Source organism: Ipomoea triloba, chromosome 4, assembly GCF_003576645.1.
Source record: "Ipomoea triloba cultivar NCNSP0323 chromosome 4, ASM357664v1".
NCBI lineage: Eukaryota > Viridiplantae > Streptophyta > Magnoliopsida > Solanales > Convolvulaceae > Ipomoea > Ipomoea triloba.
This window is the reverse complement of record NC_044919.1, coordinates 7,425,805-7,448,360: the sequence shown is the minus strand read 5'-3', so window position 1 is coordinate 7,448,360 and position 22,556 is coordinate 7,425,805. Positions and strand designations below refer to the sequence as shown.

The following is a 22,556-nucleotide window of genomic DNA, read 5'->3' as shown; positions in this document are numbered from 1 at the left end:
GAAGTCTAAATGAATAGGTTTGATATTTAAACTATAGTTCAAAATGCTTTCTTTCTTGATATATGCAAACCATAATTCTGAATACACATTTTGCTTGATAACTAAAGATTAGTGCCTGAATTTATTACAGAAAACGAAATGAATTTATATTTATTGGAGAAAGTATGATTACAGTATGTCATAATACTATACGTACTGTAGGTTTACAATTGTTGCTGCTGAGATTTTATATTATTTTCGTGTACTGAATTCCACCTGCTGCTTGTGTTGTGAACGTTGTTCATGAGTTTAATATTTTGCTACATGGAAATAAGCCTGCAAAATGCAAAATCATAGTTTCATCACATAGTTATCATAATACACAATCTGTTGAGGAGCTTAATGATCTAGTAGCAAGTTTCAAGAGTCAGGATTTCAACATAGGTATAAGTGTACAAATGATACACATAATTTTTTTTAGTACAATGATACACATGTTTTTTGGTTAGTTATTTGTCAAAATTATCATAGTTTATTTAAGAAACTTAATTTGCCAAGCACCTTCTGCTCAGATGACATGTAGTGACTCTTCCATATGGCATGCAGTGACTCTTCCATATGGGAGGTCATGAGATCAAACATCAGTGGAGGTGATATTGACATATTGACTCTTTGTGCTTCAACAAGTTGAGAAAGTATAGAAGGCAATATTGACATATATGATAAGTCCATATATTTCTCTATATAAAGATGGCGTGAAGGTACTGGCAATACAAGGAATTCCAGTACTTTAAGTCTATCTCAGTATGAAAAGCTTTAAGAGAGAATTGCTTGCAACTTACCAACTATGATGAAGATTGAGTTGATATGAAAGATTAGACCATACTGTGTATGAATAAATCTGTTCAGTCTCTTATGTAATCTTGGTGATCATCTAGTGGAGTTAGGCTTACGTTGAGTAGCCCAGCATACGTAGGAGAAGTTTCTCCGAAGTGCGTAAACATATCGCTGCGTTCTTGGTTCCTTTATTTTTATGCGTTTATTTTTATTATTTATTTTCTGAACTTTTCTGTGTCTTACACAGAGCTTGACACAGATAATTAAGTTAATTATATTACAATCCAAGTAGGAACTAGTTACGTATTTCTTGCTTTCAAGACTCACGAATTTAACAATCGATATCGAAGCACAGCGACTTAATTTATTAGTCCAGAAATCTGAGTGTTTTGTGTTTCTTGAACTCAGGAACTCATCTTATGCATGTGCTTTTAGTGGTTTTATTTATTCTATTTTTTTCGTGCTTACCTGAGTGTTTTAGGATGGATAAGCATAGGTCACCAAAATTAACAAGGGCTAACTATGTCTACTGGAAATGCCGCACTAAAATGCATCTTAAAGGCTCAATGTGAAATAATTTGGAGATTTGTACTAACTGGATGGGAGCATCCAACTAGGGCCGGTAGAGCAGAAAATGATCCACATGTGCCAAAACTTGAAATTGAATGGACAGAAGTTGAAATCACATTGGCTAGCTAACTACAACAACAAAGCACTGGATACAATCTTCTCATTGATGCATGAGGATCAATTCACACTTATTGATGGGTGTGACTTTACAAAAGAGGCATGGGAAATACTGAATACCACTTAGAAAGGTACAAGTTCAGTAAAAAATCAAAATTGCGCAACTGGTCCAGACTGATTTTGAACAATTTAGAATGAAGGAAGACGAAACCATAGTAAACTTTCATGCATGAGTTCAGGAGCTTGCAAATCAAGCCATAGTCCTTAGTGAACCATTCCCTCAACCTAAACTGGTAAAGAAAGTTCTTAGGTCTTTACCTCAACGATTCAGAATGAAGGTAATAGTCATCCAGGAACATACTGGATGGAAGATAAATCCATGGCTTAGTTGATGGGAAATTTACAGAACTACGAAATGGAGATTCTGGCAGATCATAATAAAAAGGAGAAAAATATTGTCTTTGTTGCTGAAGAAATAATTATGAGTCAAATTCAGATGAGACTAGTAATGATCTTGTTGTTTTACTAACCAAACAGTTTTCTAAATTTTTTAAACAGGTAAAACAGAGGAATAACTCACGTGGAGGCAAACCACAAAATCAGAAAGGAACAAAGCTAAAGTTCAAGCCAAGTGTCCCACATATTTAAGGGCTCTTCAAATCACAACAGAGACTCATCTTCACAATCTTCTCAGTCAAAAGAAAAGTCTAACAACAAAGGGATTCGTTGCCACGAGTGATGACGAACCCGAGTCAAGTCCCTTTGAATCTGACATAGAAGAAATTTCAGGAAATTTTGTTGCATTCACAACTGTGGTTGGTTTTGAGTCAGAATCAGAAGGTTTAGAGTATACATCAACCGAAGACAAGAGCTACCATCTCCCTCGTTTGAATAAGAGTATAAGAAATTGAACTCAAAATTGGATATTTTACTAAAAGTTAATTGTTCATTGTCTAGTCAAGTTAAATTGTTAGAGAAAACTCAAAAAGTGTACAAAACCAAGTCATTGATAGAGATATTCTTATAAAAGCTGGATTTGATCATGAAGACAAACTAAAATAAGAGCTAGAAATGCTGAAGTGACGAATAAAGATGATGGACAATACATCCACTTTGGATAAGATACTTGATTCAGGAAGGAAATCTGCCACAAAGTTTGGTTTGCGATTTACTAGAGACAAAAATCACTACAACACCATCTTTGTCAAAGTTATTGTTGCTGACTCAGATATACCACAATTTAGCACAACTCAGCGTGATTATTTTAAAATAAGACAAACTAAACTTAATTATAAGTCTTATAATCATGTTTTTCACGAGGACATACAAGACAAGAATGCTTTTATTTCTCAAATATCAAAGACCAGAGAAGTATACTCATAAGTATATTACTCCATTTGTAAAACAAGTTTGGGTCAAGAAAGCAAATTTTGTATCTCAGTTAATTCCAAAAGCATCTAAAAGGAGGCAAAATGATGTTCGACAACTAGTGGAGGATAGAGAAATTCATTTAGAGAATCGACAAATTTGTTGATTAAGGATCGAAATCTGGAATAACAAGTATCTCTAAAATTGAATAAATTTTGTTATTATCTAATAAAATATGTTATTGTTTCAGAAACATCGATGCTATCTACGACACACATGGCCGAACAAAGGGTTTTAGATACTCTTGTCCACAATCAAGAGTTAATGGATGATCTAGTGCTTGCAATCTTAGAGTCTTGGAAGCCAAAGAACTTGAATCATTAATATCAGGGACGTCAGTAACATCTACTATTTTGTTATCTACTACTGTTGAAATTTCTTCCATGTTTGAATCTGTGGTTGCTAGCTCTGTGTTTTCTTTGTTTTCTGATCTAAATTTACCTGAGTTTGCTAGACTTTCTTTTATGTCATCTATATTTGTTTCTTTGTGATCTTTGTTTAGTCCGGTCATGACCGTGTCTGATATTGTTTGTGTGCTATCTGTGCTTACTGTTATGAGTTCTGTGCATGTATTTGTTTTACCTGAATATGCTTACTGTTTGTATATGCTTGATTTGCTTATCTTCCTTCTTTTTCTGTCCCAACTTGAGAATTCATGAATTTGTGTTTATAAGTGCTTCTAAGTTACTTGCTGAGTTGTTTCCAAGTTACCTGTGCCTAGTTCTAGGTCTTCTGTTTCTATTCAACTTATGCAGGTTCCTTTGGCAAAAGATTCCAGAAAAAAGCAAAGAGAATTGTGGTCTTTTCAAGCAAAAGGAAACTTGCTCTAAGATATGCAACCTCTGATTATGATGATGATATTGTGGTCTTTTCTCACATTATGATTTTTGTTAAAAGGAAGGAACCGAAGATACATCTTCCATTCTCAAGCTTAATTTTTGGCATTCTAAGTACTTAAGGTTTTTGACCATATGAAGATGAAACAATCACGAAGATTGAAGGAAAATATACTATTGATCCAGGTTATATCAGGTTGAAGAAAAATATTATCTTGGTATGTCAATGTCCCTGTCTCTGGATATCCATTTGTTGCTGCCACAGATTCTTGCTTCTGAACTTGAGTAAAGCTTGCTTGCTGACTTGAGGCTATTCATGCAGCTGAGATTGCTTTCTTTGTCATTTATTTGACCAAAAAGAGCGGGAGTAATATTTTGGTGAGAGTGAACAAAAGCAAAAAGACAAGACATGTTGGTATAAGGTTTATTACTCGAAATTGATTGATGACTTATTGCTGCTTTCTAGGGTTGAGACTGCACCACATACTAGATGATCACACCCCTTTGTCTCTTTTTGTCAAAAAGAGGGAGAAGATGTACAATTGAGGGGGAGCACAAGCAAAGCTTAAACACAGTGGTAACTTTTGTTTTTGGCACTACTTAGTTTATGCATATTACCTAGTTGGTGGGTATTACTACTTATTTAGTTGGTGGATATTATTGCTTACCTAGTTGGTGGATATTATTGCTTATTGTGTTTACGGATTAACTGGTTGGTGGATATTATCTTGTTGGTGAATGACTATTGCCTATTATGTTTATGGATTAACTAGTTGATGGATGGCATTGCTTATTTTATGGATATGATGAGGATTATCTAAGTGGTGAATGGTTATTGATTCTAATATTGTGTACATGGGTTTGGATATGAAGGCATTATCTAATTGGTGGATGATTATTGGTGTTGGTTATTGATATGGTGTATGTATGTTGTATGGACGTATGGTTATGGAAGTGATATGATCAAGATTATGGTTGAATCATGATTTTTTTCTTGGCAAATTTCTTTAGCTATCCTCAGTCTCTAGTTATCTTTATTAATATAATATTTTGCTTGTCAACGCAACATGTCTTAAGACTTTTATTTTAATAAATAAATTCTATTGATATTTTCTTATAGCCTTAAGAATATATGTAAGTGTTTTTGTGTTTGACAAATAATTGTCAAAGGGGATGGTAGGTGTACAAATGATACACATGTTTTTTGACTAATTATTTGTCAAAAATATCATAGTTTATTTAAGAAGCTTAATTTAATTATTTAGGTTGCAAGATCAGCATGAATGGAGCATTTACATATGACACGTTTTCAACAGATTATGGAGTCTTCAAGAGATTAGTTTGAGATTGGTATTCCTTGATTTGAGGAAAACTTACAGATTAGCTTGAGATGTGTGTTTCTTCTTATCTTGAGAAAATCTTACATATTATTTTTCAAATATAATAAGTCCATATATTACGAATACCATATCTCTCTCCCTAGCGCCGACTAGGGTTCCGGTTCCTTCCTAGGGTTTCTAGGCTTTCTCCGATCATACGTGTTTTCTTCCGGTCGTTACCAGTGTTTTTCTTTCTGGTTTCACGTGGTTTGTCTGCATGGCGACGACGACAACGGACGAGGGTGTAGCGGGGCTCTCCGAGCGTTGGGCAGATATGGTTTTGGAGGACGAGGATTTGGCTTTTGAGCCGGTAGGAGCCGATGCCGAGGAGCTTGTCGGAGGGTTGCAAGAGACTTGGTCAGTTGTTGGACGGTTCTTAACTAAGAAGTTTGTTAAGCTTGAATATATGAGGCAAGTTATGGCGTCGGTGTGGAAACCGGTCAGGGGAGTCACGATCACTGAGCTGCAACCAAACCTTTTTCTGTTCGTTTTCTTCCATATCACGGACATGCAGTATGTGTTGGAGGAGGGCCCCTGGTCGTTCGAAAACTCTACTCTTATCTGTCGACAGGTTAAGGATGGCGTCCTTCCCGGGGATGTGGCTCTTGACTCGGTTGACATGTGGGTTCAGATTCATGACTTACCCATGGGTTACACGTCCGATGTGATTTTGGAGCAGATTGGAAATTTTCTTGGTGCATTTGTTAAAGGGGATGACCGTTTTGCTGGAGCTCCGTGGCTTAATTTTTACCGCACTAGGGTTTTTATGCTGGTGAGCAAACCTTTAAAACGGCGTATGAAGCTTCTTAAACGTGACCGGACTTGGAGTTGGGTGTCGTTTAAGTACGAACGACTCCATAGTTTTTGCTTTTATTGCGGCATGATGGGGCACTCATATAAATTTTGTCTCAAGGCGCGAGAGGCGACGATCCCGGTCGATCAGTTTCCATTCAGTGCTGCATTGCGAGCTGGTGGTAGCCGAGGTCCTAAGATGGTGGGGGATAGTTGGCTCGTGCCGGTTGGGGCTGCTCCGCGGTCGGGTGGAGGCTCGGAGGCCGCTGCTGGTGTTGATGGCAGCGCTGTGACCGCTCCGGTTACGGTACAGCGACAGGAGAGTGCGGAGGTGGTTGTTGCTGTCACTAAACGCCGTCGGGAGGGCGGTTTTAGTGGTTCTCGGAGGTCGAGTAGCGGGAGTGGTAGTGACGTTACCATGCACGAGGTGTCAAAAAACTTGTATGTGGCGGGTTCTGGTTCCCAGACCCGCCCGTCATCATGAGTACCTTGAGTTGGAACAGTCGTGGCTTGGGCAATCCACGTACAGTTCGCGAGTTGGTGGACCTTGTGTCACGTAAGAAGCCCGATTTTGTCTTCCTCATGGAAACCAAGGTGGGGAGGATGCATGCTGAACGTTTGCGAGTGAAACTTGGTTTTGAAGGTCTGTTCTATGTTGATAGTGTTGGATTGAGTGGTGGTTTGGCCTTGTTGTGGAGAAAGAATAATACAGCGTCCTTTCTAAGTTTTTCGAAGAATCATGTTGATGTTGAAGTCTGTATCACTGGGCTGGGGACATGGCGCATGACTGGCTTTTATGGGTTTCCGGAGCGGTCACGGAGGAAAGATTCATGGGATTTATTGAAATCGCTTGCGGGTAGATCCTCTCTCCCGTGGATGGTTCTCGGTGATTTCAATGATCTGCTTTATCAACATGAGAAGCGTGGTGGAAACCTGCACCCGAATAATATACTACATGGCTTTGGTGAGGCGGTCTCTGAGTGTCAGCTGGCTCAGTTGCCATTACACGGCTACCAGTTCACTTGGGAGCGGGGTAAGGGTACTGAGAATTGGATCGAGGAGATGCTTGACAAAGTCCTTGCGGGGGCTGATTAGTGTTGCCTACTACCTCGAGCGTCGGTTTCTAATATCCTGACCCGCACTTCTGATCACTCTGCTCTTTTTCTAGAGCTTACGGATGTACGTGCGAGGAGGGTGCGCAGAAAGTTCAGATTTGAGATGGCCTGGTTTCATGACGAAGGTTGCAGGCAACAGGTGGAAGGAGCCTGGGAAGAAGGACGGAATGGTGGTTTGCTCAGATGTATTCAGTACTGTGGCGATCGTCTCCTAAGATGGGGGGGGGGGTGATCGTTTTTATAAGTTTGGCAAGAAGATAAAGGCTCTCCAGGGGGAGCAATTGCAGCTTAAGGGGCTTACAGATCCTCTTTCCCTTGCGGAATTCCAGCGGATTGAAACTGAGTTGTGTCGGCTGGAAGCTCAAGAAGATGCCTTCTGGAGACAACGGGCGAAACAACACTGGCTGAGGGGTGCTGATGCCAATACGAAGTTCTTCCACAGGTATGCTTCCGCACGGAAGAAGAAAAACACCCTCTCTAGATTGAAAAATAATGCTGGTGTCTGGGTAGAAGGGGAGGGGTTGAATTCTATTGTTTTAGATTATTTTAATAGTATTTTTGCCTCAATTGCCACCACCCTAACGGATGATTTCTTCACTTCTATTAACCCCCGTGTCTCCCAAAGTCAAAACGATTCGCTTCTGAAGCCTTTTGAGGCCGAGGAGGTTAAATCTGCTTTATTTTCTATGTTTCCGGACAAGGCACCTGGTTCGGATGGAATGAATCCAGGATTTTATCAACAGTTCTGGGATATAGTGGGGGAAGATGTGATAGCTTTTGTGATTAACTGCTTATCTACATGTTCTTTCCCTGATGGCCTGAATGATACTAATGTTGTCCTAATCCCGAAAAAGTCTACCCCGGAGTCAGTGTCTGATCTTCGACCCATTGCACTGTGCAATGTGGTTTACAAAATCATGGCGAAGGTGGTGGCTAACAGGTTGAAGCCGTTGTTAGGGGATGTTATATCTGAACAGAGTGCGTTTATTCCAGATAGACTTATTACAGATAACATTCTCATTGCTGCAGAGGTGGGTCATTATCTGAACAGGAAACAATGTGGGATTGTAGGCTGGGGGGCTCTAAAGCTTGATATGGCCAAAACTTACGATCGGATGGAATGGAGTTTTCTACGTAGAATGTTAGAAGCTCTGGGATTTGTGCCACAGTGGGTGAACTTGATTATGCTGTGTGTCTCTACCGTAACATATAATTTTTTGGTCAATGGGGAGAATGTAGGGCAAGTGACCCCATCACAGGGCATCCGTCAAGGTGATCCGCTTTCTCCGTACCTATTTATTATTTCTGTAGAGGGACTTTCTTTGTTGCTCCAACAGGCTGAATCTAGGAGGGAAATTCATGGTTGCAGGGTGGCTAGAGGGGCTCCTGCGATCTCACATTTATTTTTTGCAGATGATAGCCTCCTGTTCTATAAGGCAAATAGCCAGGAAGCAGGAGTGGTCAAACAGTGTTTACAAGTTTATGAGGCAATGTCAGGCCAGGAGGTAAATTATAACAAGTCAAGTGTTTGTTTTAGCAGGAATACCGCCTTGGCTGATAGGGAGACAGTGGCTGCGGTTTTGGGTGTCAGTATGGCACCTAACTTTGGGAAGTATCTGGGGTTGCCCTCTTTATAGCCCGGAATAAAAGGATGGTGTTTGCATACATTCAGGATAAAATCAGGCACAGAGTTGGTTCGTGGAACAAGAGACTGATTTCAATGGCAGGTAAAGAAGTACTACTCAAGAGTGTGGCACAATCTATGCCCACTTTCTCTATGAGTGTTTTCCTGCTCCCTAATTCTGTTTGTTTATAAATTCAGAGAACCTTGAATCACTATTGGTGGGGTTCAGGGGATTCTAGGGGTATTCATTGGAAAGCATGGGATCGTTTGTAACACCCCGGCTCGGCTATACCGTACATCCGGAGTAGTTATCGCCACACCTAGACCGAACCCAGCCGAATCCATACAGAGTTCACTCTAGGTGCACAGGCTAAGGGAAAGGAAAACTGTTTCACATCATCACCATTACCCAACATATCTTCATATATATATATATGAGCAAAAGGGGTAGCTGCACTAGCTACCACTATATACAAGAGTTTAATTACCAACTTACTAGCCAACTAAGTTCATCATGGCTACAAAAAGGATATATATACACAAAAGAGTCCCTCCCAGAACTTTCTCAACCAGCCAACTACTCTAAGAGGCGGTACACCGGTCCGGTGTACGTTCCCCATACTAGGTGCCACTCACCTGCGAACCAGGTGAAATGGTCCAAAAAGTAGCAAGGAGTGTTCACCATAGACCACTCATCCCAATGCTCCGAAAGACTGGGATCCCACGGATAGGGATAAAAGACAACGAACTCTAGGGGATCACTCCCCTCTAACACCTCTATGGGATAGAACCCAAACCTAGACTGGGCCCTATCCAGAAAAGTCGGCTGACTACTGCGAACCGGAACGCGAGAGGGTGTAGTTGGGTAAGCTGGGGGAGGGCTGTACTGCGGAGAAGGAGGAGCAGGAACATAGACCGGGTCCGAAGCATGAACCGAGTCGGGAGCATAGACTGGAGCAGGAGGATCTGGAGCGAAGCCTGGGGCATACGGGTCATCACCCACCAACAAGTGTGCATAGCTATCATAGTCAAAGAGGGGAAAATAGAACTCTGAGGAACTAATAGAGTTCCCCGGGCTACAGGAGCCCACACTAGACTCCATCTGGTAAAGGACACAATGAAGTGTAGTTAGCACGACGGCTAAGTAAGGAAATCCTTAAGTAAGGAAATCCATTGTCACTCGAAAGTAAACAAAGGTTTCAAAAACAACATAATATTCAAAAAATGTAAACCTTACCCAAAGGTTGCATTCTACCTGCAATCGGATTAACAACAAGACAGTACAATATAGTATACGAGTGACATCAGCATATAGTACGTTCTTTTCCGAGAATTTCATCATTTAATCCAAAAGGAGTCTAACAACACACACTTACTAATTTCATAACTCCCTCTCTTCTCAGCGAATAGACTTCGCTCTGCAGTATGAATTGATCATACAGATCTCAGTTTCTCTCCTCTCAGCGAATAGACTTCGCTCTGCAGTATGAATTAATCATACAGATCTCAGTTTCTCTCCTCTCAGCGAATAGACTTCGCTCTGCAGTATGAATTAATCATACAGATCTCAGTTTCTCTCTTCTCAGCGAATAGACTTCGCTCTGCAGTATGAATTAATCATACAGATCTCAGTTTCTCTCCTCTCAGCGAATAGACTTCGCTCTGCAGTATGAATTAATCATACAAACCTCGGACCGCGGCACTCATGCCTCCCGCAGGTCAAACATTACACTAACTTCCGGGCCCCGGCTCACAAGCCTCCCAAGAAGTTAGTGTCTGCAACAACATTATCCAGAAATTAAGATTTTCAAAACATTCTTTCTTTCCTTGGGTTTAATTAGTTTATTCGTGCAATGACTCAAACGATCATTCTTATCCAAATATGTTTCCAAAATACACATATTTGTTAACGACTTTTCGTTATGAAATTCCAAGTGACAAGGGTTACACTTATTTCTTAAAAACACGATTTTTCTTCCAAATTGATTGTGACATTCCAAAATTTCGCTACTATTTTTGTTACAAAATATTTTTGTCAAAATTGTTTCTAACCATTCCTTTTCAGAAAATTTCAGCTTGGCGCAGTCCGAAAGATTGAACCGGTAAAAATAGTTCCCGAACTCTTTTTCACTTGAAATTTTTATGGTAGAACCCCAACTTATAGTACTTGATGTCCATAAAAAGTTTTGGTCATTTTGATCCGCGAATAAACACAGAAAGTTCCATTTTTGCCCTTGGCAGTGTGCTGTCCAGAATTTTTCTCTCTGGACCAGTTTTGGAAAAAAAATTCGAAAACCATACTTATACTACTCCGATAATTATGAAATTTTATATGCAGGTTCTACACTTATAGAACTACATGTCTAAAAAAAATAGAATCAAAATACCTTACCAATTTTTCCCAATAAATCTCGGAAGTTACTGCCAGAGACTATCTTTATTATTATTTTTTTTTTATATTTTCACAAGTATAAGCCTATATGGACATAAACACAACATATACATGCATAAATTAACTATGAACATGCATACCAAAAATTACTAAACATTAAAGTGTAGTTTCTTTGAGCCAACTTGTAGATCCATAAACTTAACACATAATTTTCACATAAAATTCCTAGTCACATAATTTACTAGCATTTGATCACCTTCAAGTGACTAAACCAACTTAAGGGATTCCTTACCTTTTTAGAAGAATTTTAAAACCGTAAGAGTTGATGATCTCCTCTTTCGAGCCCTTCACCAAAGATCCTAAAAACAAACACCATAATAACAACATTTTCATGCACCTTTTGTTTACACTTAAGTTCTAGGAAGGATTTAACCGAACAAAACCAAAGTCTTACCTACACTAGAGCACTTGAGTTGAAGAGATGCTTAGGAGTTCTTGATCACAAAGTGGAAGACTAAGCTTTTCTTTCTTCTTCCTTTTTCCCTTATGATTTTCGAACTTAGGAGTAGGAGAGAGGGGATGATGGTGAGTCTTGCTTAAAGATTAAGGAACAAGTGCAACATTCCCATACTTCCTATGACATGCCATTAATGCACTAACCATGTGGTAAATAGGAGTGCCACATGTCAACTCCCTATGGTGGCTCTTGAAGAACAAATATTTACTTTGCCAGTTTGGGGTTAAATCAGATGAAAGTTCGGAGGATTATAACTTAATTCGGGAAAATTCTAACACCAAAATTATCCTAAAAATAATCCCGGCGATAACCACTAAAATTGGGAATTTTTCGGTATCTCGCGAAATATAGGTACAAGGTCCGTAACAATTTTACCCCTTACAGTCCGTTTAAATTTTCACTTGAACTAACTAGAAGTTTAGGCTTAATCGTATCATGCTTAATAATCTAATCATTAGGAAAATTCGAACTGTATAAGCATCCTTTAACATTTTACGGTTCGTGACCGGTACGTAGATCGCAGCTTATTAATAACTAGTCTCAAAGAAAAAAAAATTCTTTCGAACACCGAGAGACCTTTTCATAAATGTCATAGCTAAAAAAAAATATTCTCGAACCTTAACTTTGTCGGAAAAACCGAGGGGTTACATCGTTTGTGTGTCCCTAAGAAGTTTGGGGGATTGGGTTTCAAGGATTTAAGGGCGTTTAATCTAGCTATGCTAGGTAAACAAGCCTGGAGATTTTTGTTTAATCCGCATTCTCTCGTGGCATGTCTATATAAAGCAAGATATTTTCCAAAAACCTCTTTTATTGAGGCCTCTGTTGGTGGCTGCCCGAGTTACTGCTGGCGAAGTATTATGGCTGCTCATGAGCTGGTTTGTTCAGGGGTTAGGAGAAGGATTGGGAATGGAAACACTACATTGATTTGGGGACATCCTTAGCTCCCGGATGACCCTGGGCCTATGGTTCATACTACTATGCCCCAATCACTTGATGGTTCTTTGGTTTCAGGCCTAATTGACCCAGTTACAAAAACGTGGGATCAGGATATTATACGTGATATTTTCTCCCCTACGGATGTGAACCGCATTGTGAGTATTCCAGTGTGCCCTGACTATGAAGATTCGTGGTATTGGAATGGAGACCCAAGGGGTTGTTACACTGTTAAGGATGGTTATAGACGCATTTGTGGTGAAATTAACAATGTTGCAGGTGGTTTTGATAAATGGCTTTCCCTTTGGAAAATTAAATCCCCTCCCAAGTGGAGGACTTTCCTCTGGAGAGCCCTTTCTGATATTCTCCCCATTGCACCAAATCTAATTTTAAAGAGGGTTGATATAGATCCTACATGCCCTATGTGTGGTCAATCTCATGAGAGCTTAATGCATACTTTCATTTTGTGTGAGTTTTCAACATTGGTTTGGCATGCCTCTTCTATTCTAGTACATATCATAGGGGGGGCTGATTTTTGTGAATGGTTCTCTAATGCAATGGATTCCCTTTCAAATGAACAGCTTATTGCGGTGGTGGCAGTCCTATATCATCTATGGAAAGCACGCAACATGGCTGTTTGGGATGGGTGCTTGCCTTCACCACGGCAGTTGTGGAATATGGCGAACGCGGCTATCCGTGCATGGGGAGATGTTCACTGCCGACAGTCGACATCCACTGCTGCTGCGCCACGCACAGAGACCTTGGCTGCTTCATCTTCTACCGCCGGCGACCCCCCGTATAGCTGCTTCTTTGATGCTGGTTATCAGGCATCAACGAGGAGGGCGACGGTGGGGGCAATCCTCCTCTCGGCTCAAGGAACATTCTTGGCGGCTTTCAATGGACCCCTACACGACTGCTTCTCACCGCTCATGGCCGAGTCAGTAGCCTGTAAGGAGGTTCTTTCTTGGATTCGGGATCGTGGTCTAACTTCGGTAGCCCTTCACACGGATTGCACTGCTCTTCAACGGTTATTATCTTCAGAACAATCTAATCTACATTCTTATGTGGGCTTTTCGTTAAATGCCTCGAAGGCTATTCTGTCATCCTTTACTCATTTTTCAATTAGTGTGGTACCGAGGTCTGCGAACCAAGGTGCACACTCGCTTGCTTCTATTGCCTATTCACAGGCACATTCTTTGTTTTGGGATACTATCCCGCCAAACTTTATCTCGGCTTTGATTTAATAAAGCTTACGTGTTTGGTTTCAAAAAAAAAAAAAAGTCCATATATTTCTCTATATAAAGATGGCCTGAAGGTCCTGGCAGTACAAGCTAAGGAATTCAAGTACTTTAAGTGAATGAAAAATTCTTGTTCATCTCAGTATTATTCAAAGGTTGTCCAGTGAATGAAAAATTATTGTTGAAGACATGGCTGTATTTATTGAAGCTTGAAGTGAGAATTGGCTTGCAACATACCAACTCAAGAAGATGATGAAGATTGAGTTGATATGAAATATTAGACTATAGTGTGTATGGATAAATCTGTTCACTCACTTTTGTAATCTTGGTGATGATCTAGTGGAGTTAGGCTTATGTTGAGTAGCCCCAAGACATAGGAGAAGTTTCTCTGAACTGCATAAACATATCCTTGCTTTCCTGGCCTGGTTTCTTTATTTTTCTGCATTTATTTTTATTATTTATTTTCTAAGTTTTTCTATGTCTGACACAAAGATTAATACATATAATAAATTTATTTAATTATATTAAAATTGAGTAGGAACCAGTTAAGTATTTCTTGCTTTTAAGACTCACGAATTTAACAATATGCATTCAATATCCGGATGTAGTGTGTATTTTCAAAATCATTCTACACTCTCAAGTAAGTGATTCAAGTGGTAAAACTTGCTTTGGCAATTACCACTTGTTCTCCCCTTTTTAAATTAAGTGATGTTTGTACTGTCGTATATGGGAGATTCTTCTTCAACCTCTTTTTGCCGTTCTTTCTGCTACTTATTTCTTGGAATTCCTTATATTTTATCGAATTTCTTTAGTTTCAATATTCATGATAGGGTTACACTTGTGTGAGACCGTCTCACGGATCCTTATTCGTGAGACGGGTCGTGTCGGGTCAAAGCACATGTAAATGTCATACTTATATATACAAATGTCATACTTATATGCTCAAATATAACACTAATCAAGAATATAATTTTTGTTAATTACTTATAAGAGAAAAAGTAATACATTTTTCATAATAAGTAATGTTAACAAGTGCCTCTTACTTATAAGGGAAAATATAATACTTTTGAGGAAAAAAGTAATACTTTTAAATCGAAATGTAAAAGTATTGTATTTTCCCTTAAAAGTATTACATTTACCCTTATAAGTAACAAATTTTTAAAAATTTTATTCCTGATTAGTATTACATTTGAGCATATAAGTATGACATTTGTGCATATAAGTGTTACATTTGCACATTGACCCGACCCGTCTCATGGTGAGACGGTCTCACACAAGTTTTTGCGTTCATGATATTATTAAGGAGTTGTAAATTGCATTACAAGGAAATGTGCTATTTGGCTGCAATATTGAGTATGTGTGGTGCACTTTAATTTCTGCTTCTGAGGATGGCTTTGAGGTTTCTTTTTCCATTTATAGTCTTAACTAGTATTTCTACGCGCGATGCGCGAAAGTTCATACCCAATATTAAAACATTAATAAATATAGATAATTAAAATTTTTAATTCTAATTATATATACAAATATAGTATATGTATTTTATACACACACATATATGATTTACCATGTATAGAAATTTAATTAAAATATAATCAACCATTAAATTAATTATATAATGATTTTACTAAAATGATAATTAAGGAATAGGAAAATGATATGATAGATATATGTGTATGATAATAATGATGGAGTTAAAAACTAACGGTGTTATAACGGTGTAAGGGTAGTTGTATAACAACAATGTAGTAGGGATAATTTTATCTAACAACATTGAAGTGTACAACATTTAAAATAAAATGTACAAATTTATTAGCATATAGAAAGAGGGACATAAATCAAGGATATAACCTTAATTGAGACTTATTAAGTTTTTAGAAATGAGTTGTTAAGTTGTTCAAATTGATGACCTTTTACAGGTTGACCTATATATATATATATATATATATATATATATATATATATATATATGTATGTATATGTATATAGGAAAAAGAGCAAAAGTGGTGGTTGCTAATTTTTTTAAAAAACGCAGTGTAGTTAGGGGTGTTAGAGCTTTCGGTAAACTACCCGTGTTCGTGTTCGGTAAACATTCTTTTATGTTCGTTTATTAAGTTAAATAAACATAAGACCTCGGTTCATAAACAAACCAGTTGTAGGCTCGTTTGCTAAGAACCTGTGAACAAGCTCGTTTGTGTTCATTTAAAAATGTTTATAAATAAACTTGTTTAGTGTTCGTTTAATAATGTTCATGACCAAGCTCATTTAGTATTCGTTTAATAATGTCAACGAACATGTTGATGCATAGGCAATTAAGCGCGCCCACGCACATACATTATTATCATTTTACCTTCATTTTTTTTGGTGGACATACTTATAACTAGTGTTAACAATAAGTAAAAACTGAGTTGGTGGTAAATTAACGTTATGTTGGATTGTAGTTGTATTTTTTAGTGATAGCAGTGGTTTGACATGTGATATGCTGTTAGTTTAAATGATTATAACTTTTAAAATATAAGTCACTTGTGTGAGACCGTCTCACGGATCCTTATTCGTGAGACGGGTCGGGTCGATTCAAAGCAACATGCAAATGTCATACTTATATGCTCAAATCTATATATATATATATATAACCCCAATCATATGAGAACTATGCCCCCAAATGAGAACGTGAGGACAAATCCAAACCATTGATCTGCAAGATTTGACGCATGAGAAATCAAGTAAAAAATGAGCAGGGTCATTTTCATAAATATTATAAACTTTTAAAATGAGCGGGGTCGTTTTCATAAATATTACAAAATTTTGTTTATTTCAACCGTTAGATCTACTAGATCAATGGTTTGGATTTGTCCTTACGTTCTCACCTTAAACATGGTTCTTACCTGATTAAGGACATATAGCTTTCCCGCTCATTTTAGTCCAAAAAAATTGAAATTGGTCATCATAATATTATACGTAGTATAATAATTCCTTATCAGAAATTCTACCATTCCTTATCATTCATTAGGTTTAGCCAGCAAGGGAGGGGACAACAAGTACCTTTTCAATTCTTCGAAGGACGTCTGGCACTCGACGGTCCACTCGAAGCTATCCCTTTTCCTTATTACTTCGAAGAACGGCAAAGCTCTCTCGGCTGATTTTGAGAGGAATCGGCTGAGAGCCGCTAAGCAACCAGTCAATCTTTGGACTTCTTTCAAGGTAGTCGGTGGCTTCATGTCCAATATTGCTTTTACCTTCTCAGGATTGGGTTCGATTCCTCGTTGCGTGACCATATATCCTAGAAATTTTCCTCCTTTCACAGCGAAGGCACACTTCTTCGGATTCAGCCGCATATTATATTTCTTCATTAGCTCAAAACTGGCTTTCAAATCCAAGGAATGCTCGGCTGATTCCTTACTTTTGACCAGCAAGTCATCGACGTAAGCTTCCATTCCCTTGCCGAGTTGTTCCCCAAATATTCGAGCTATCATTCGAGTGAAGGTCGCACCAGAATTCTTGAGGCCGAACGGCATCACCTTATAACAGTAAACTCCATCTAGGGTAGTGAAGGCGGTTTTCTCCTCGTCCTCCTTCTCCATGAAAATTTGGTGATAGCCACGAAAAGCGTCCATAAAACTGAGTAGGGCACACCCAGCGGTCTGGTCAACCAACAAATCTATCCTCGGAAGGGGAAAGGGGTCCTTGGGACACGCCTTGTTCAGGTCGGTGTAGTCCACGCACATTCTCCATCTTGGAGGCTTTGGAACCAACACCACATTGGCTAACCATGTTAGATATTTAACCTCCCGGATATGGCCGATCTTGAGTAGGGTTGCTACTTCTTTCTTCACAAATTCACGTCTTTCTGTGGCTAGAAACCTTTTCCTCTGAACCACAGGTCGGGCTGCTGGGCTGACAGCTAATCGGTGTGTAATCACTGATCGGTCAATCCCGGGCATGTCTTCCGGCCCCCACGCGAATATCATCTTGTACTCCCTTAATACTTGCAGAATGGATTTTCTAACCTCCTTGGTTAGCCCAAGGCCTAACCTCACTGTCTGTCTAGGTGGGCAATCTCCAAGACAACTTCTTCTAACTCAACGGCAGGCTCCGGTCATTCTACTGATTCCTTCTGCTTGGCTTTTTCTGCGATGGTATGGACTCGCATATCTTTTTCCCCAATCGAATGACAGGCTTTAAGATAGCAAGACCGAGCTATCCGCTGATCGCATCTTGCAACTCCAACTCCTTCAGGCGTTCTGAACTTCAAGCAAAGGTGTTCAAGTGACACGACTGCTATATTACTATATTATGTTAATGTACGTAATTAAATTCCTCTCATGATAATATTCAAAATAAATAAAAATTCCAATAATCAAATTACTATATGATGTATATTATAGTATTAAAAAATATTACTATAGTATGTTAATGTACGTAATTAAATTTTTCTCATGATAACATTCAAAAAAAAAATTCGAACAATCAAATTACTATGGCTATGTTTGGCAAGCCTAGATGAAAATGTAGCTGAAAGCTGAAAAGTAACTGAAAACTGAAAAGCTATAAGCTCGAAGCTGAAATCGAAGAGCTGTTAAGCTAGCTGTTATGGTTAAAAGTGTTTGGTAAAATTAGCTTTTTGATAAGCTGATAAATGTAAAAAGACTAAAAATGACATCTTCATATAATTTAAATAGTTTTAAATTTAAATAGGTTTGTTTATATATTAAAATATAAAATACTGAAATCAATATATTTTAATAAAATATAAAGTAAGAACATATATTTGAAAACATATAAAGTAAAACAAAATGTTTATAATTCATAAGATTAGTTCATACAAAAATCAATGTTCAAAAATAAGCTCTTATTTTAAGCTACTAGCTTATTTAGGAACATTACCAAACAGAGTTTATAGCTTATTAGTAGTTTAAAATAAACTATAAGCTACTAAATAAGTTCTGCCAAACGGAGCATATATGATGTATATTATAGTATTCCAAAAAAATATTACTATATTATGTTAATGTACGTAATTAAATTCCTCTCATGATAATATTCCAAAAAAAAATTCCAACAATCAAATTACTATATGATGTATATTATAGTATTCCAAAACATATTATTATATTATGTTAATGTAGAGCTGCTTGGAATTAGATTTTGAAATACAATACAGATATCCTCCTGTAGAGCGCTTGAATTTTCATCTGCCAAATGAACAAAGTATTTATTTTGATGAGGATGATCCAATCGATGTCATTGTAGAACGACATACGGTAAAACATAGTATGTTTCTGGCTTGGCTTGAGGCAAACAAAAAATACCCTGAGGCAAAGCAACTAACTTATGCAGAGATGCCAACAAAGTTCGTTTGGAAACAAGCAATAAGGGAATTTGTTCCAAGACAACAAGGATTCTCAATTGGTCGAGTTTTTTTATGTTTCTCCTGAAAGTGGTGAGATTTACTATTTGAGATGTCTTTTAAATGTAATCCGAGGACCTATGTGTTATGAAGACTTAAGAATAATCAATGTGGTGTTGTACGACAATTAACGTGATGCATGTTATGCACTTGGGCTATTGGAAGACGACAAAGAATATATTGATGGAATTGTTGAAGCAAGTCAGTGGGCAACTGCAGGAGAGTTAAGAAATTTATTCACAACATTGTTATCCTCAAATTGTTTAAGCCGTCCGGAAGTGGTTTGGGAAAAATGTTGGACATATATGTCCAGTGATATTCTGTACAAACAACGTAACATATTGAACTTCCAAGGTATATATTTATCCATTTGGTTTAATATTTTATTTCATGTCTAATATTATTAGTTCGAAGATGGTGATACTTTTCTAACATATATTGTGTAATATTTTTTAGATTTAGTCCTCATTGTTGATGAAATAAAAATATCAAGCATTAGTTGAGATTGAGAAATTGTTGAAAAGATGTGGAAAGAGCCTATATGATTACCAACAAATGCCAATTTCAGACCTTAACTGTTCGACCAGTTTGATGAATAGGTTGGTGTATGATGAGATGTGTTATGACAAAGCAAAACTTAAACAAGAGCACAAAAAGTTGGTATCAAATATAACACATGAGCAACATGATGTCTACAACACAATAATAAATGATGTAAATTCAAATCAAGGAGGAGTTTTTTTTGTCTACGGTTATGGAGGAACTGGAAAGACATTTGTTTGGAGAACTATTTCGGCAGCATTGAGATCAAAGGGAGAAATAGTTCATAATGTTGCTTCAAGTGGTATAGCTTCTCTAATATTACCCGGAGGAAGGACTGTGCATTCAAGGTTTGAAATTCCCCTAAAGCCAAATGAGGATTCAACATGTAATATCAAACAAGGTAGTCATCTTGCAGAACTCATTATTAAGTGCAAACTTATAATTTGGGATGAAGCACCAATGATGCATAAGCGTTGCTTTGAAGCACTTGATAGAAGTATGCGTGATGTATTGCATTTTTGCAATCCAAAAAGTTTAGAGATGCCTTTCGGAGGGAAAACTATTGTATTTGACGGAGACTTTCGACAAATTTTGCCAGTTATCCCAAAAGGAAGTAGACAGGATATTGTTAATGCAACAATAAATGCATCTTACTTGTGACCGTATTGTAAAGTGTTACGTCTGACAAAAAATATGCGACTTCAAAGCTCATCCTCAAATAGTGATTATGAAAAGCTTAAGCAATTCTCATAATGGATTGTGAACATAATAGATGGAGAAATTCAGGGGCAGACAATTGGATGTGAAAACATTACTATTCCAAAAGAGAATTTGTTGAAATGTTCTAGAGATCCCATTGTAACTATTGTGGAAAGTACATATCCATCACACTCCAATATTTTTTATGATCCAACATACTTGGAAAATAGGGCAATATTGGCTCCAACACTTGATGTGGTTGACTCTATCAATGAATATATGACTTCTTTAAACACATATGAAGGAAATACATATTTCAGCTTTGACAGTGCTTGCAGATCATATTCAAATATTGATCTATTAGCTGATGTGCACACGCCTGAATTTTTGAATGAGATCAAGTGTTCTGGTGTGCCTAATCATGAACTCAGGCTGAAAGTAGGAACTCCGATTATGCTCTTGAGAAATATTGACCACTCAGTTGGTTTATGTAATGGGACAATGATGGTTATTACTAAACTTGGAAATCATGTTTTAGAAGCAAATGTATTATCTGGAAGTAGTGCAGGTCATAAAATCTTGATTCCAAAAATGGCATTAACTCCTTCATATTTGAGACTGCCTTTTAAATTTCAAAGAAGACGATTCCCTCTAATCGTCTCTTATGCAATGACGATTAACAAGAGTCAAGGTCAATAACTTTCTCACGTAGGTCTCTTTTTGAAAAGGCCAGTATTTAGTCATGGACAATTAGATGTTGTTGCTTCAAGAATCACCAACCCAAATGGATTGAAGATTTTGATTTGTGATAAGGAGAACACCCAAATGGTGCGACGGATTCCGTCCAGGGGCCCCACCCCTTTTTTTCTCTGATCTGCTGTGTGCGGTCGCTCGCGACTCGTCGATCGGCGGTGCTGATCACCGATGGTGGTGAGGCATTTTTTTTCCGTAGGAAGCAGCGACGACGATTGGAACGCGGCAGTGGCTCCTTCTCTGCCGTTCACCCTTCTTCTCTCACGAAGCTCTGGTTCACGATCGCTTCTGTTTTGGCAATGCCGGCGACGAGTCTGGCCGTGGAGACGGCAATGGAGATCCGATCGGAGGTGGTACTGTTTCGCAGACGGCGACGAGAAGTTCTCTCTCTCTCTCTCTCTGTTGATCGTTTTCTATCTTTTTTTTTAGCCGTGTGAAACTGTAGGGCAGATTAGAAATTGGGAAAAGAAAACACTCAAGGCAAATTTTTTTTAGGTTAGGTTTCCTTTCTTTCTTTTGGGCCAATCCTTTATTTTTTTCTTCTTTCCCTAGCCTTGTGGATAATTTAAAGACAATTGCTTTTGGGCTCCTTTCTTTCTTTTGGGCCAATCTTTTATTTCCTTTTCTTTCCCTCAACCGTGTGGAAATTGAAAAAAAAAAAAACTCAAGGCAAATTATTAAAGCTAAAACTTAATAATATTGATGCCTAGTTTCATTGTGATCTTTTAATTATCCATATGCTTATTATGGACTTACAATTTGACCTTTTCAAGACTTGAGAGGTACTATATCGTTAAGAAATTCATAAGCAATGAGGCCTAGAAAGCTAACGACTTAATTTTCTTACGCCACCCCTAACAAATGCATATCTTTCTGTAGAGGACCCCTGTGCCTTCTAGAAATCCCTGAAGGATTCCTTTTCCTAAAGACGCAATTTGACTGCCTACAAGCTTTAAAGATTTTAGTGACTGAATTTAATCAGTCATACACAATTGTGCCCCAAACTTCTGTTATCCAAATAATCCAGGGCAAACCTCATATAACTTTTGGCCCAGCAACAAAGTATGTTTCACGTGTGGATATAAAAGGCAATGTTCACGTGTGTGTCACACCCCGAAACATTTTGTTGAAACATAAATTGTTGAATCCCACTAAGTTGCATTGCCTGAAGCACACACTCTTGTTGGTCATATTATATTACTGACCTACATTTTCCCTTTTTAAATGCTCTTTATATCCAAACCTCTAACCACTTCTTAATAAGATTTCCTTTTGTGAACTCCGGTATAGCCTCACTTTTACTCTCCCGATTTAATAACATTATGCTAATTGGTTTTCATGACAAAACAATTCATAACATGAAAATACCTTATCATAATCCAAAATTTATCCTAGAAGGC

The 22,556-nt window shown here is 38.0% G+C and overlaps 3 protein-coding genes across 3 annotated transcripts; all 3 read left to right on the top strand.

Annotated features, from left to right (window-relative positions):
- Positions 1-5,363: 5,363 nt before the first annotated feature.
- On the top strand, positions 5,364-6,422 carry LOC116015730. Its single transcript, XM_031255903.1, has one exon. It carries the CDS (start codon positions 5,364-5,366, stop codon positions 6,420-6,422), a length of 1,059 nt encoding a protein of 352 aa, XP_031111763.1.
- Positions 6,423-12,563: 6,141 nt separating this feature from the next.
- LOC116015729 lies at positions 12,564-13,763 on the top strand. Its single transcript, XM_031255902.1, has one exon. It carries the CDS (start codon positions 12,564-12,566, stop codon positions 13,761-13,763), a length of 1,200 nt encoding a protein of 399 aa, XP_031111762.1.
- Positions 13,764-19,776: 6,013 nt separating this feature from the next.
- Positions 19,777-21,102, top strand: LOC116015728. Its single transcript, XM_031255900.1, has 2 exons — positions 19,777-20,200; positions 20,477-21,102. The coding sequence occupies exons 1-2, from the start codon at positions 19,777-19,779 to the stop codon at positions 21,100-21,102; spliced, it is 1,050 nt and encodes a 349-aa protein (XP_031111760.1).
- The last annotated feature ends 1,454 nt before the right edge of the window (positions 21,103-22,556 follow it).